Source organism: Vollenhovia emeryi, unplaced genomic scaffold (genome assembly GCF_000949405.1).
Source record: "Vollenhovia emeryi isolate VEMERY1.0 unplaced genomic scaffold, V.emery_V1.0 DF939165.1, whole genome shotgun sequence".
Classification (NCBI taxonomy): domain Eukaryota; kingdom Metazoa; phylum Arthropoda; class Insecta; order Hymenoptera; family Formicidae; genus Vollenhovia; species Vollenhovia emeryi.
In genome coordinates this window covers 3,610-18,711 of record NW_011967201.1, presented here as the reverse complement: position 1 = coordinate 18,711, position 15,102 = coordinate 3,610, and the positions used below count along the sequence as shown (strand labels likewise).

General features: G+C 32.5%; 1 protein-coding gene across 1 annotated transcript; it reads left to right on the top strand.

The window, feature by feature from the left end:
- Positions 1-32: 32 nt before the first annotated feature.
- On the top strand, positions 33-8,765 carry LOC105564381 (ATP-binding cassette sub-family G member 1-like). The gene is made up of 10 exons (XM_012016702.1): positions 33-594; positions 3,642-3,759; positions 5,561-5,744; positions 6,105-6,250; positions 6,342-6,580; positions 6,659-6,924; positions 7,140-7,308; positions 7,608-7,864; positions 8,016-8,170; positions 8,353-8,765. The coding sequence occupies exons 1-10, from the start codon at positions 471-473 to the stop codon at positions 8,540-8,542; spliced, it is 1,848 nt and encodes a 615-aa protein (XP_011872092.1). The 5' UTR covers positions 33-470; the 3' UTR covers positions 8,543-8,765.
- Positions 8,766-15,102: the final 6,337 nt, after the last annotated feature.

Below are 15,102 nucleotides of genomic sequence, written 5' to 3'. Positions count from 1 at the left end.
CCGGTCGTAAAGAGCCGCGCGCTGGACTTTGATCGTCGATTTCGCGATCGTCGGCAGACAAGGGACGACAGAAACCGCGCGTTGGAACGCCAAGAGACGGCGTGTCGCGAACGCGATTCAAGTTCTCGCTTTGTCGCGGACGCGACGCGCCGACGTCGTGGCGTTCAGCGTGCACGCGCGCGTGGATAAAAAATCGAATGTCGCGAAGTTGCTCGCTAATCGGTCGGATAAACGGAACGCGCGGGGAAGTTGCGCGCTAGTCGATCGGGGGCAGGTGGAAAACGCGCGCGGGATAAAGGCGTGCGTGCAGAATCGAACGCGGCGAAGTTGTGTGCCAGTCGATCGGGCAAAAGGAAAGCGCGCGGCAGAAAATGTGAAACGCGCACACGCACGGCGAAAACTCGGCGCGGAGATTGTCGACGAGAAAGGTGTGACGCCGATCGAGCGTATCTGGCAACGGTGAAGTGACGATGAGAGCTGCGGAAAGGACGTGCGACCCGCAACAGTGCGCGGACGACGGGCAAGTCGACAGATCGCTCTATCTGCTCTTTGAGGACATATCGTATAGCGTGCGGAAAGGGATCTTGACAAAAGGTGAAGAGACATTCGTCAAAATCATGTAGTTGTACTAATTAAGAAGAATAATAATAGTAAAAGTAATGTATAGCAAGTATTTTATAACGCAATGCGATCAGAGTGATATAAATATATCGTTAAGAAAGAGAGAGTTTATTATAATTATACAAAAAAATGTTGTGCGTAAAAATTGATGTTCTATTACACACGTTATTGATCCTAGGTTTAGACGATACAACTGCTCGTGTAAAAGTATAATTTATAGAGATCGCTGTGTGCAATGGAAATTTTTATTAAAAGTTTGCGGCAGCAAGTAAGAGTTTATTAACGTTTACTAAACAATGTGGCTTTTAAATGAGACTAATGGGAACTTTGATCGACTTCGCGCTTGTTTCATAAATATGAAAACTAAGATAAGAGCCCGTCGCTTAGAAAACGAATATTCTTAAAACAAAGACACACTGTTGCACCAATGGTAGCTGAGAGCACTTTAAAATCGATAAGATATACGTGAGTTTTACTGTTTGACTTCGTTTCAAAGTGTAGCAAGATAATGATATATGTTGCATTGCTCTTATGATTGGTATTCAATTGTTACCGGGATATATTATTTATCTGGATATATCTATCTCTAGAAGATCTCTAAAATCTTGAAGATAACCGAGATAAATTTACATATTTTTTAAGAACGTAAAGTATATTAATATACATATATATATAAGCTACAAATATTCGTATCTTCTATATGTATATATGTATGCATATAAGATACAAATATTTGTAATGTTAATGTTAAACGTTAAAACAGACATTATAATATCACTAATAAATCTACTTAGAACTAATAAATCACTACTTAACTATACAATGTATATTTGCAACTTAATAATTGCAAACAGTCATAATTACTGATAATATACAACTGTAATAATAGCAAATATCTGTTTTCGTATTATAAATAATAAAGGCCAGTTATTTCAAACTGAATAATTAAACAGTTATGATGTAGAAGACAATGGAGTCATACATGTTTATTCTAAACTTTTTAAGATGTTAGCACACCTAAAAAACGGAATCCATGTTTCTATTTTCATCGATTTTAAATATGACGTAGAATAGATCAAAATAAGAGACACTTTTTTGTTTGCAAGCGCAGTCATGCGCTGTTAAGGCGATAAAACACTTTTTTGTAAAACTCGAATTTTATATTTCTAAATATATGCTATATCGAGATTATAAAATATGCAAATCCTGACTGGGATAATATTTTTTGCAATAAATTCTTTACAGCGTATGTTTTCAGAGGAAATAGTTATTTTAGGAATAGTATTAAATCGATTATCAATTTAATTAAGTATACTTTTTTGATATCAGCTAAATGCTGTATTTAGTTATCGGCGCGCAGTTTGCTTTGTTGGAAACACGCGCATACGCAAAAATATAATTAGACATTAAGATGCAGTCCGACCGTAAAAACCGTAAACGGCGTTTCTATTATTTGTGATATGCAAAATTATTTTAAATGAAACTGTTTCAAAATTACTTTGTAACAGTATATTTAAATTTTCTGAAAATGTTTTTTAAAATATCCCTGTTATTTACCATTAAAAACAAATTTTTTACATTTTTATAATTACATTATTTATTCATTATAAAAAGACAAATTCAATCATATCCAATCATATGTATATTATATATAAATTTATTTCTGAAAATATATTTTGAAAAATAAATTAGAAATGAAAGTAAAATGAAGGTAGTTATATAATTTTATTATATAATTGTTAACAGTCTCTTGTAACTTTTTCTAACACCATAACGCCAAGTCACCGTATATTGATGACATGGCATTAATAAAACTACAGTAATATTTGAAAAGTGTCCATTTGGTAAGTCACGATTTTTTTTCCATACTTAAGTTATCAGTGATATAGAAAAGAAATCGTAACTCATTAGACCCATGGGATCCATATATTTTTGGATTGGCTCTTTGGCTATGTGTTAAGAATTTTTGCAATATGAAATTTATGTACATTAATAAATGCACCGTAGTGCCAAGACTATTAGCATAATTTTAATCGCGACTTCTCGTGTTGCAAGATAGTGCTGTAAAATTGATTACATAAAAACATTTAGTTCAAGAGTTCATTCTATCAATGCCTATTGTTCACTGAGTTGATAAGAAACTTTACTTGTTAATAAATCCTAATAAAGTTTTTATTGTATACACTTTACCTTTACAGAATTTGTAAAAACACTTGTGATATTTTATATATAAAATTTAATTTTTTATGTATAATTAAAGTTTTATATATAATTTAATAACAAATATAATAATCATTTTACATAATATCTGTCTTGAAACTCAATATAATCTATGTAAATTACTGTTTATTATTCGACTTCAATTAAGTGTCAGTATTTATTGTTTATCAACAATTAAGGTAAAGAAATGATTCTATTTCTTCGTGAATACATGTATGAATCAATAAAGTCATTAATAAATACAGTGAAAATATACATATATAAAGAGTTATTTAGGTCAAATATATCGAAGATAAAGTGTTAAATTTTTTACCTACAATGGAATTCGACTTCAATTAAAATTACATATGTTTCCCAAAGACTTATCAATCTCGGATTAAATGGATTGCAAATTAAATAACATATATTAAGTAGAAAACGGGAAAACCAAAGAGATCTGTTTAATACAAATTTCTAACATACAATATTACACGAAGGCATCACTATAAGGAATTTTTTATTTTTTATTTAAATTAAATTACAAAATGTGATAATTTATTACGAGCTTCCTTTACAACATAAATGTTATTTAGTAGCATTATTATCCTTTGGCTATATTTTACTGCAGTGGCAACATGCCGGTCTGTCCTGATGTGAAACTTTCACTTTGGTGGGACACAATAATTTCTTTAGATTGTAATTAGGACATTCATTGCATTTCGTTTATGCGTATGTGTAACGTCCTATCATGTGCGAATATTAAACAATGTTATTTATTAAATACTTTTGTAAAAAAAATAATTATGCAATCTATTTTATAGGGAGAAAACAATTATTGAGTGATCTTAATGGCGACTTTCGACCGGGCGAACTCACAGCTATTATGGGTCTTTCTGGCGCTGGAAAATCCACATTAATGGACATCCTGGCAGGTTTCACGTTAGTATACAATTCGTATTACACTGTGATCAACAATATCTTATGATGGTCGGAGAAAAAAACTCGTAAATTTTTTAAATCCAAATGAGTGTACAGTAGGTAAAACCATCTCTCTCTGCTATTGACTGTTCAAACAATTTGCATTAAGATGATTAATTTATAATTTAAAAAAATGTTATCTCTCTTACAATGTGTAGGATTTGTTACATAATTCACAAGCATGGAAATGCGCCCACACGTGTGTACACGGGCGACAAGAATATTAGCATCACAATTAACTTTAGAAATCAACAGAATTACGCAGATACAAATATCTAGTAAATATCATGTGATTGAAACAAAGACTTTGTTAATAGAAATTATGGAAAGTTGTACGTTGAGATCAAGTTGTATAATTTATTTATGATTAGCTTCGGAACATTAAGAATGGATCTCTCCATTTTTCAAGGTGTCCTGTGAATTGAAGATTCTACTGAACGTATTCTAAATGTTAACTGGAAATGTGAACTGGAATGTTCATCCGAAACGAAAGTATTTGATCGATAACCGCTCAAAAACAGCCTTGAATTTAGATATCACACACGGGTAATCTTCATTATCATTGTCAGTTTTGATTAACGAGGTCTCTTTACACTATGAAATCTTTTTCCTGAACTGTAGATTGTGTGTTTATGCTAGAACCTTTACGCACTTTAGTTCACTCGGTTTTAAACAAAACTCAGTGAACACCAAGTATCAATTACATAACATCAATATTATAATTTCCTACTCAACAAGGTAAACGTAATGTGACGCAGTGTTAGGTGGAAATTGTATAATTAATTTATGTAACTTGATTTTTTTACTATGTTACTTGGGTTTTACTGGAAATTCTGCGCACATAGTGTCACACAATACACGTACATTAATACACTTTATCATACGCTAATATCAGTACACTGAGAAAAATTTTCATCGGATGACTCTAATAGTGTTTCCGATGAAAAATTAACCATCGGTTTTTCTAAGTTTTCCGATTAAATTATGGATATATTCGATGAAATTTATCCCATAAAATTGCAGTTACCGATCAAATTTAATCGAAAAGCAGCATATGTAATTGAATAATCCACGTTAGATAAGTTACGATACTTAATTTTCTCAGTGTAACCGTTCACTCTTTAGATACATCTGCTCCAATATATCGCGATATCGCAAGTAAAAATGAGCTTTTAATCTTATCTTCTTCGCCCCTTCTTATCTTTTCATGCATCTTTATCTTCTTCTCTTTTTAACCATTGTACAATTGCAAACGTAACTGGCAATTGATTGGTAAATTGTCCTACCATTGTATATATGTGCCATATCAAATAATGGCAATTAATTGTTTAATTATAACGTACATACCTTGAGTCATCCCATAAGGGCGAGTGAGGAATTGCGAACATGGGGTAACCGCGCACAACACTATTGTGGTATATTAGAATAGAGATAACCTCCCACTCTCTTATCGCACCTGATAAGTCTGACATACGTTTAGTGCAATAGAAAATATATTTTGAATACAAATTCAATTTTATTTTATTACAATAAAACTCTGTAAAAACCGTATCACTTATAGGATGATCCATTATGTATGTACTTGTTAATCAGAGAGAATAGCGAGCTAGTGAGTTATAATTTTATTTATTTCTAGCAAATAGATATACATATGTATATGACACGCATAGATTGTATATTGATTGTATACACACACAGTGATAAAGAGAAATTATGAAATACAAATCAATGATATACACATTAATGACATATCGCATTTCAGGACAACTTCGGTCACTGGTAGGATCATGGTGAATGGACGAGAACGAAATATATCAGAGTTTCGTAAATTATCTGCGTACATAATGCAGGACGATAATCTACAACCACTTTTAACAGTGCAGGAAGCTATGCTTATTGTTGCCGATCTCAAGCTCGGATTAAATTATCGCGAGAAATCACAAAAGGTAAACATGACTGACAGTACAATTATTATAGTATATATAGTGAACTTCTTGTGGTTGTATTACGTGTTGTATGTATAAAATTTTTGGGAGATTGAGTAAAATATCTAACGTGACAAGGTTAGCATGAATATTGTGCAACTCAAAAAGTTTCGATCGATTGTATCATAAAAAATATTTGCTTTAACAATATTTAATAAAAATTTCTTAAGAGTTAAAAAATCTGTGTATGAATCAAATAAATAATGCGCGCATTATATTCTGTTTCGTAATAATAATAAAATGATTAAGTTTGTATATTTAATAATGTGTATTTGTTATAACGAAGTTATTTTAATGGGTAAAAGTTAATTGATGTGATAGATCGACGAAATATTAATAGCGATGGGCCTCGACGAGTCTCGTTATACGATTACCAGCAAACTTAGCGGGGGACAAAGAAAAAGACTCGCCATTGCACTCGAACTGATGAGCAATCCACCAGTCATGTTTCTTGATGAACCCACGAGGTAGATATTACATGATTTTCTGGACGAAAACCTATGCTTATTTGTTTTGTCACGTATTTGTTATATAACTGTCATTAATTAATCTTGTTAGCGGTTTAGATAGCACTTCTTCAAAACAATGCCTAGCACTTTTAAAGCAATTAGCACGAGAAGGACGAACCATTATCTGCACGATTCATCAACCGAGCGCGATCCTTTTCAACATGTTGGATCATCTTTACGTGGTTGCTGACGGCAATTGTGTTTACACGGGCAGTACGCACAATTTGGTGCCTTATCTAAACAGTGTAGGATTACACTGTCCAACGCATTACGATCCTGTTGATTTCTGTAAGCTGCATATTTATAAAGCAGGCAAACCACTCGCGCAAAAATCTTGACGGTACGAATAAAGCTCTTTTTCCGTAGTGATGGAGATATGCAACGGCGATTATGGTCCTTATATATCTAAGCTGGTAGAATCGATCGAGAATGGTAGGAGTTCTGTATGGAGATCTACATCGAAAATCTTTTACTCGGATACGTGCAAAGAAATTATTACATCACAACAGATGGCAAAGAGATTGTATTCCTTCGAAACGGAATTCACCCAAACTCCATATTACACTGCTAACTTCTGGAAACAACTTTGTGTTCTTATCAAAAGAAACTCCATTAGATTATTTCGCGATAAGGTAATACATTGCTGTTTTATGCTTAAACAAATTTCTCTTATTCTCTCACTCAAATATCGAGGAAAGAAAATATATAATTATACATGTAAATGTTCATTTAACGTATGTTTTAATATAATTTATATTATGGTATCGATTAATATTAATGTGAAAGAATTAGTAATTCTTTTAAATTTAAATTTTGATTTATTTTTCATTTAATTTTATTTATTTAGGTCTTTGCGCTTTTACGGATCACCCTGCACTTAGCGATTGCTTTGATTGTCGGCACGTTGTACTTCAAAATCGGTCAAAACGCTGATTATGTTTTAGACAATTATAGACTATTATATTACAACATCATGTTTCTCGTATATAGTGCATTTAGCGCCACAATGGTCACAAGTAAGTTTATTGCATTTGACATAATAAATCTAATCTCATGACATATTTATTTAGCACAATATACAGCAATATAAATTGATATTTGTATCGTAAATGTGTGATCACATCTCGTTAAATATCGCTTACGTAAAATTACACAAGAAGAAAAAAATAGTAAGATCTTATAAGTAAACAGTTAAAATATAAGACCTAATATACTATAGTCAATACGTCATTCGGTTATATTTGATTTTATTGTAAATTTTATAATCCCTAACGGATACTCTGAAACGTTATTATATTTTCGTGTGTTTTTACAGTTCCTTTGGATTTACCAATACTTAAACGTGAACACTTTAATCGTTGGTACAAACTACAGTCGTACTATATAGCGGGCAAATTGGTTGATTTTCCAGTCCAATTTATTGCCACGTTCATCTATACAGTCATAGTGTATTACATGAGCGATCAACTTTCTGAAAGCAGAAGATTTGGGCTGTACATGCTCATGTGCTTTATAGCCAGTCTGGTTGGTCAAACAACTGGATTCATCATAGGGTCTGCACTAAAAGTCCAAGTTTGTACTAATCTATTTCAAATTTATATTAACGATTATATTTTTTCTTTTGCATCTCTTCTTATTTTAAGAGGCTCGGAGGAAACATGTTTTGAATTTAAGACTAATTCATCTATTTACAATTTGTAAATTGACAATTACTTTCTTTTAGGATAGCGTAATTTTTGGGCCGTTTGCAATTATGCCATTCCTTTTGCTCAGCGGTTTCTTCGTGTCCGCTAAAGACGTGCATCCCTATTTACGGTGGCTGTTTGACATTTCGTTCTTTAAATATGCTTTTGAGGGAGTATTGTTGGCGATTTATGGGTAAGATCCTTATCTTTCAATACACGACAGTTAATAACTATAATGCATTTATTCTAAATTTTGTATATCTAGATATTTAAAGATTGGTTTAATATTTATTACTCAGCTAAATTTATTTAATTTCTCGTTTTGTCCTTTCTCTTTTCTATCACAAAATCTGAAAATAATATTTATAATTGTAGCTACGATCGGGCGAAATTGAAATGCTCGAAGATTTACTGCCACTACGCTGTTCCTAAAAAATTCCTCATGGAATGGGGTATTGAGGACATAAATTATTGGTTCAATATAATAATACTGATAGTGGTGTGTATTGTTTTGGATATTCTCGCATATATTATATTAAACGTAAGAATCAAGAAACGCTTATAATATAATACACCTTGAGATAAAACTTGATATAGTTTTTACAATTACATATGGTAGACGTGTAAATAAAGTTTAGTGAGTTCGCTTGTTAAGATTAACTCGTTTCTTGTAATCCATGTGATGCGCCATACATGCACTTGTAATATATGTAAAAAAAAACTAATTATAGTAATTGTTACAATATTGTGCTACAGTTGATAAAATAAAACATGTACACTTTGATAAATCTTTTTGATAAATCTATACATATATCCCATATAATATATATATTAACTATCTTTATTATTTATTATTATTGATATAAATTTATTTCAAACTTACCATGACATTTTCGTTCAAGCTATGTGCGAGTTTTCGTTTTAAAACGAAATCTAACTTTTCTTTATTTCTCTGTTATAAATGTTATACATATCCCCAGATAGCACAAGACACTTCTATGAACATTTTAAGAATATTCTTCAAAACTATTTGGAATATTCCACATAGGTCATTCTTATACATATATTTATCTTATGTTCGTAGAATATTCGACTGGCACTACTATAAATCTTTTTCGAATAAGAATAGAATAATCTATCGAATACAGCGTGTCGGTTATACATATACATGGTATGATCACAGGTTTCACTGCCTTTTGCATAAGATAAATATGTATTACACAATAAACAATGTACAATACATAAACTCGATAAATATTCAAAAATTATTCTGAACGAATATTCCAAAGGCATTCTCGACGAATATTCTAAAAACGTTCTTCCCACACAGCACGCATGTCTAAAAGCCATCTTTAAGATGTCTTTAAGTCGTCTTTTAGTAGTATCTTATACATATCTAGAAGATGACTTAAAGACGTCTTAAAGTGCCTTTTAGACATACGTGTTGTTTGGGTTCTTTGTTATGAATATATAATCTCTAATTGTAATAATCTATATGTAATATATTTATAGAATATTCGATTGGAATAATCTGAAATTAAGAATATTTGCACTCCAGAAAAATATACATAGAACTATGTGTGCTATCTGGGTCTGCAGTTACTAACAAAATGATGAAATAAAACAATTACAAATAAAAAATTCTAAAAATGATTGTTTTATGAAATATTGATAAAGTCAAGAAACTGTTCGTACACAAATTATTATTTAACCAAAAACTAAAAGAAGTATTAAGAGAGCGGCAATTGACACTAAAAGAAAAATTAATGCTGCATATTTTGTCATAGATCCCACATAGCACAAATGACTATTTGCCGGCTAATAGTCGACACTTTAGTCACCTTGAAGTTAACTTTTTAAGTCGACATTTAGTCAACTATGTATAGGATGGTCTATTGTCGACTTTAACTATACATATGTAGACTGAAAGTCGACATTTTCAAGAAGTTTAAAGTCACCTTTCGGTAAAGCGAAAAATCAACTAAAAAATATTTTTTCGTCTTACCGAAAGACATAAAAATCTTTTCGTCATCTTTTTTCTTATAAAGAAACAAATTATACGTTTGTTAAATATATTGTTGCACTCGTGTTATTGTGATCCTGGCGAGTCAGCTGGATCGAGTCTCTAATTGTTAGGAGATTGACCAGCGCTCTTTAGCAACGGAAGATATTGACAGGATTTCCGGAGAAGTTTTGTAATAAAAAAGACGGATTCTCCTCTACTCCGCTGTATTTTGTCAATAAATCTCCTATCTCGTTGACCCGAGTCCGAGTCATTTCGTAAGCGCGAGTGTGTAAGTGTGTGTAAGTGTGTAAGTGACACATGTAGAACGCGCACGCGACACGAGGAAGTGACAATATACATAAAGCATCTGTGACATATTGCTAAGATAATTTTTGAAAGTTTTTAAAAATAAGGTAAATGCAGTCTCTAGTAGCACAGTGCATTGACCAAACATTGGTTAAACATTGGCTCAATATTTGGTTGTATTGGACCAATGTTTAGCCAATGCACTGTGCTAGTAGGGGTATAATGTCCACATGTACGATTTTGGTAAATTTATGTGTTTTCATGCGTAAAATATATTCTAAGAACGAAAATCGTCGCTCTTGTACCGTTTATTTTTAATTAATTTTTAAACTTTTTCGATGTCGATAAGTAAGATAATGATAATTTTAAAAAATTTGTGAAAGCTTAAATTTTTGTTAGCTTAATTTTTGTTAATATATTTATAATAAATATGAAATTTGATAAAAGCTGAGAAATAATGATAAATATTCTCTACATTACCGTTAAAATGATAAATTCTCTGTTTTAAAATAGTATGTACTTTTGATTAAAGCAAAGAATAATGACAACTATTTTTCACATTACTAACTATTTTAATAAAATAATTTTATTGAAGTTAGAAGCAACAGACTTTTACATCCATTAATAGACTTTTCAATATTTTTTTCCAAAAAGCGTAATCGATTTGAAAGAATAATTGTATATTGAAAAGTACAAATTGTTATATTTGTCGAGAAATATTTGTGTTATGCACTACTTTCATAATAAGGTAATGGGAACAATTCTTCTTCTCTTCTCTTTCAGTAAGAGAAGAGAAACGCTTCGAAGCGTTTGCAGCGGCAGCTTGACCTCAGCGACAAATGACTTGTCGTTCGATGTCGAAAAGAAGTCGAATCGATATCAATATGACGGTTTCGATGTTGTTTCGACGTCGATCGACGAGTCATTTCTGACTGGAATTGTAATCTATAAAGTACAAAAACAAAAAATTGCGTAATATCGAGATACCTACGACCTTGCAAAAGAGATCAGTCGAAATAATACATGTCTCGAGGATGTCTTTTAAATTTGTTTTCAAGACGTCTTGTAGACGTCTTTAAGACGACATAATGTTCTCTGGGTATGTTCTGTAAATTGTAATAAAAAGATTTTTGTGACGCTAACACACAGTGTCTAGACAGTGTCTAGACTCATAGCTCTCTTTTTCATTAATATTTGTTTCTCGTCAGAGCCTTAAACATTTATTAATAAATTCGGGTTTGCGCGAAAGTACCCGAGGGTCGCGCAATGTGAACATTTATAATATAAATATATATTTTCATTGACAATGTATACCCAATTTTTGTAGATACTAATATTCCAATATACAAACAAAATACATTGCGTTTTATTTTGCTTCTGTTCATCGTTATAGATATTTCAATAAAAAATTAGGTGTAACTCTTTTGCATATATTTACATACATTCATACATATAACATAATATCACTGTTATATAAACGTGTGATTAAGCTATATGATATAATTTAAATACAATGTTATTACGCGATCATTACGATAAGCAGAGAGCATTTTAACAGATAAACGACTACTCAACTATTGTGGTATACGTCTAATGTGCTCGATAGTTACAACTGGCAGTGAGTGAAACGTGGTACTACGTAAAACAGCTACTAAGCCAAGGACAAATAAAAAGTCAAGATGACATTTAGTTGGTGGTTGGTTTGGCCACATTGACCGAAATGTAACATTTTGGTTACTAATAAATGAGAGGCTATAACGTTTCTCTCGTGACTCTTGTAGATCGACGCAATAACCCGACGAGTGATTACCCAATGAGCGTACAAGTTTTATGAGAAAATGTACTGTTCCCACAAAGACTGTACACCCATTGGATTATTGCGCGTTGCGTTGATTAGAACCATTACGCTCCACGACCAACAAGTACGGAATCAGTCGACTATGTAGTCGAGACGTGACGCTGTGTCGACCGTACGAGTGATAAAGAATTCTACGCTCGCCGCGTATCATGCACGCCTGCGATCTCATACGCGCAGTATACACCGATTCTTCGTATATAAGCGAACGGCTCTTAAGTTAAGACACAGTGTTCGGCAAGATGCTGAAAGCGAACGACGCAGCGAGGATGTTGGACGGCGATTCTTGTGCAATTCGTTTGCAGGAAGTGGAAAAATTGCTGAAAGCCAAAAAAACATGGAGCTCGCAGATGTGTATCGAATTTAACAGTGTCTGTTACTCGGTTCGTTGCAATCGCAAAGGCAAGCATATATCAGCGTTCTATATATTCGTGACAGTTGCACTCTTGCGTTCTCAATACCATGGCACATTTACTCGTGCGTGTCATAATATCTTCAGATCTTTCACACAGTTTTACATAACTAACGATTAGTTTAATTATTCGCATTGAAATAATCAGGCATATGCGGGTAACATTCGTAACATACGTCATGTTACTAATCAACTGAATTTATAATATCTACATAGAGGAGAAAGTCTTCTATTATGAAATAGGATTCTAATATAAGATGGTAGGTTATCAACGTCCAATTTCAATCACAAATCTTTTTTCGCGACGATTACACGATCTAATAATAAATTTTATACTAAATGGATTTTATTTCAAGAGCAATAAAACGAGGAATAAACAAGTAGTGCCTGTTAATTTAGCAGAAACCCTGCTAACTCATATCAGGAACTTATCTCATAATAGGGACCTTTCCTCTGCATTGTACTGCATGCCTCATTTGCACTAAACGTATCCACCTAATGATTCGGTAAATTCAGTGTTTATGGATTGGTATTGTGGATGTTAACAAATTTTCTCAATTATCAAACGTGTACTCAATATATGTATTTTTTAACGTTGTGAAGTGTTAATACACGAACGTTATGTTGCAACGTTCTAATGGAACCGATAAGACAAATATTATTTAATCTTATAATGAAATGCGGTATGCGCAAACACTTTGCCTAAGACTTTTTTAAAACACGTTGTTTCACTTATTTAGAACCACTTAGATTAAAAACAAAGTTTTATTAATTTACGCAGCAAAAATTTAAAAAAATTTAAACTTGTGATTCCCATCTATTTTTAAACTTTCAACATTCATATGCCCTTGAAATTACATCCGCTTGTAATTGATTAGCTCCAGATAATGTTTTTGGAGTCAATTATAACACTTAAAAAAACCTTTTTTTAAAAAAAAGGTAAAAAAAGACGCCAAATATAAGCGCTACCTAATTAAGAATTATACAAATTAATTATTTGGATATATTTTATTTAAAAAAACATTTTATCTCCTCTACAAAAGTATCTTCTCTACAAAAGTAATGATATCATCAAATGACGCCAACTAAAATGAATATTTATACAAATTAGATATATGGCGATCGTGGCGCAGAGGATCGATGCGCTAGTCTAGTAATCCGAAGAGCAGGGTTTATAAAATCAAACAACATTATTGGTTTTCATTCGATCGCCACATAGCGAAGTGGATATAGAGAGAGGTGTTATAAGAGGTTTGGGCACGTTCCTTCAAAAACGCCTTATAAGGAATCCAGAGCCGGTTCTAAGCTAAATAAGCAGGGTCGGATGCAAACAAAAAACGAATTCGGCCGCTTGATTAGCGCGAGAAAGCAGGGGTCCGATTCTTGAATTTATTCGAAGAAGAAACGTATACGAAAACTCTGCTTTGACAGAAAAGTTGAAAATCTATTGGTTAAAGCCATGCGAGCAACAAAAGCAAGATTTGAACCACAATTTCTACAAAAATCTTACTCTTGATCAAACTTTTCTGACTCGGAGTCGGGTCGAATCAGCAAATGGAAAACGCTATTATAGTCGACAAATGACTCGACTATAGTCGACTGTCAGTCAGCCAAAAGTCGAATTACGGCCTGTGTCCACGATGCTAGAACTTGGTCCAAGTTCTAGTTCTGAGAGATCTGTAGCCAATCAACTTGCAGCTATTTCATAAAAGCTGCAAATTGATTGGCTACACATTTCTCGAAACTAGAACTTGGACCAAGTTCTAGCATCGTGGATACAGGCCTTTAGAAGTTGACTTTATGGCAATTAGATGTCTACTTTATGGCGATCAGAAGTCGACTTTATGGCAATTATAAATCAACTTTCAATCCATTTTACGTTGTTTATATTAACTATTAAATTTTTAAGTGACATTCTGAAAACTTGATTGATTAAATTTTTTATATTTTCCCAGCAAACAGAAAAGTAACAGTTACATAACTATAAGTTAAAATTTCCTACTCAACAATATAAGAAACTCATTGAGTGAGCGCTCAGTATGATTGGTTAATACTTTTAGATCCAGCCAATCATATTAAGAAACTCATTGGCTGCGTTTAGCAGAAAAAGCTGCTTTGCAACTGTTGTAAAATTCGTGAATCTGATTAGTGTATTCTCTTAATCTTCAGTGAATTTAAGAGTATCCCATACAGCACAAAAACCTTTCAGAAATATTTCAAATATTTCATGTGATAGATTGAAACGTTTCATAAATATTGCAAAATGTTTCTGCAATAGCTTTGAGACAGCTCTGGAACAGTAAAATGTCCGCGATTCTTACACTTGAAAGCTTATAGAAAGGTTTCTGTAAGGTTACAAAAATCTCTTAGAAATATTTGAGAAATATCGCAAAATGTTTCTGCAATAGCTCTGAGACAGCTATGAAACAGTAAAATGTCCGCGATTCTTACACTTGAAAATTTATAGAAAGGTTTCTGAAAAATTACTGAAAGCCGGTTTTTCCAAGTGTCAGGTAGCTTACCTCTGATAGTTAAAAAGTATATATG

What these genes read in the sequence shown, in the direction of transcription:
- LOC105564381 (XM_012016702.1), top strand. Translation starts at nt 471, where the DNA reads ATGAGAGCTGCGGAAAGGACGTGCGACCCGCAACAGTGCGCGGACGAC. An exon ending in TTTCTTGATGAACCCACGAG is followed by an intron (nt 6,251 to 6,341) that starts GTAGATATTACA and finishes TAATCTTGTTAG; the next exon opens with CGGTTTAGATAGCACTTCTT. An exon ending in TTAGATTATTTCGCGATAAG is followed by an intron (nt 6,925 to 7,139) that starts GTAATACATTGC and finishes TTATTTATTTAG; the next exon opens with GTCTTTGCGCTTTTACGGAT.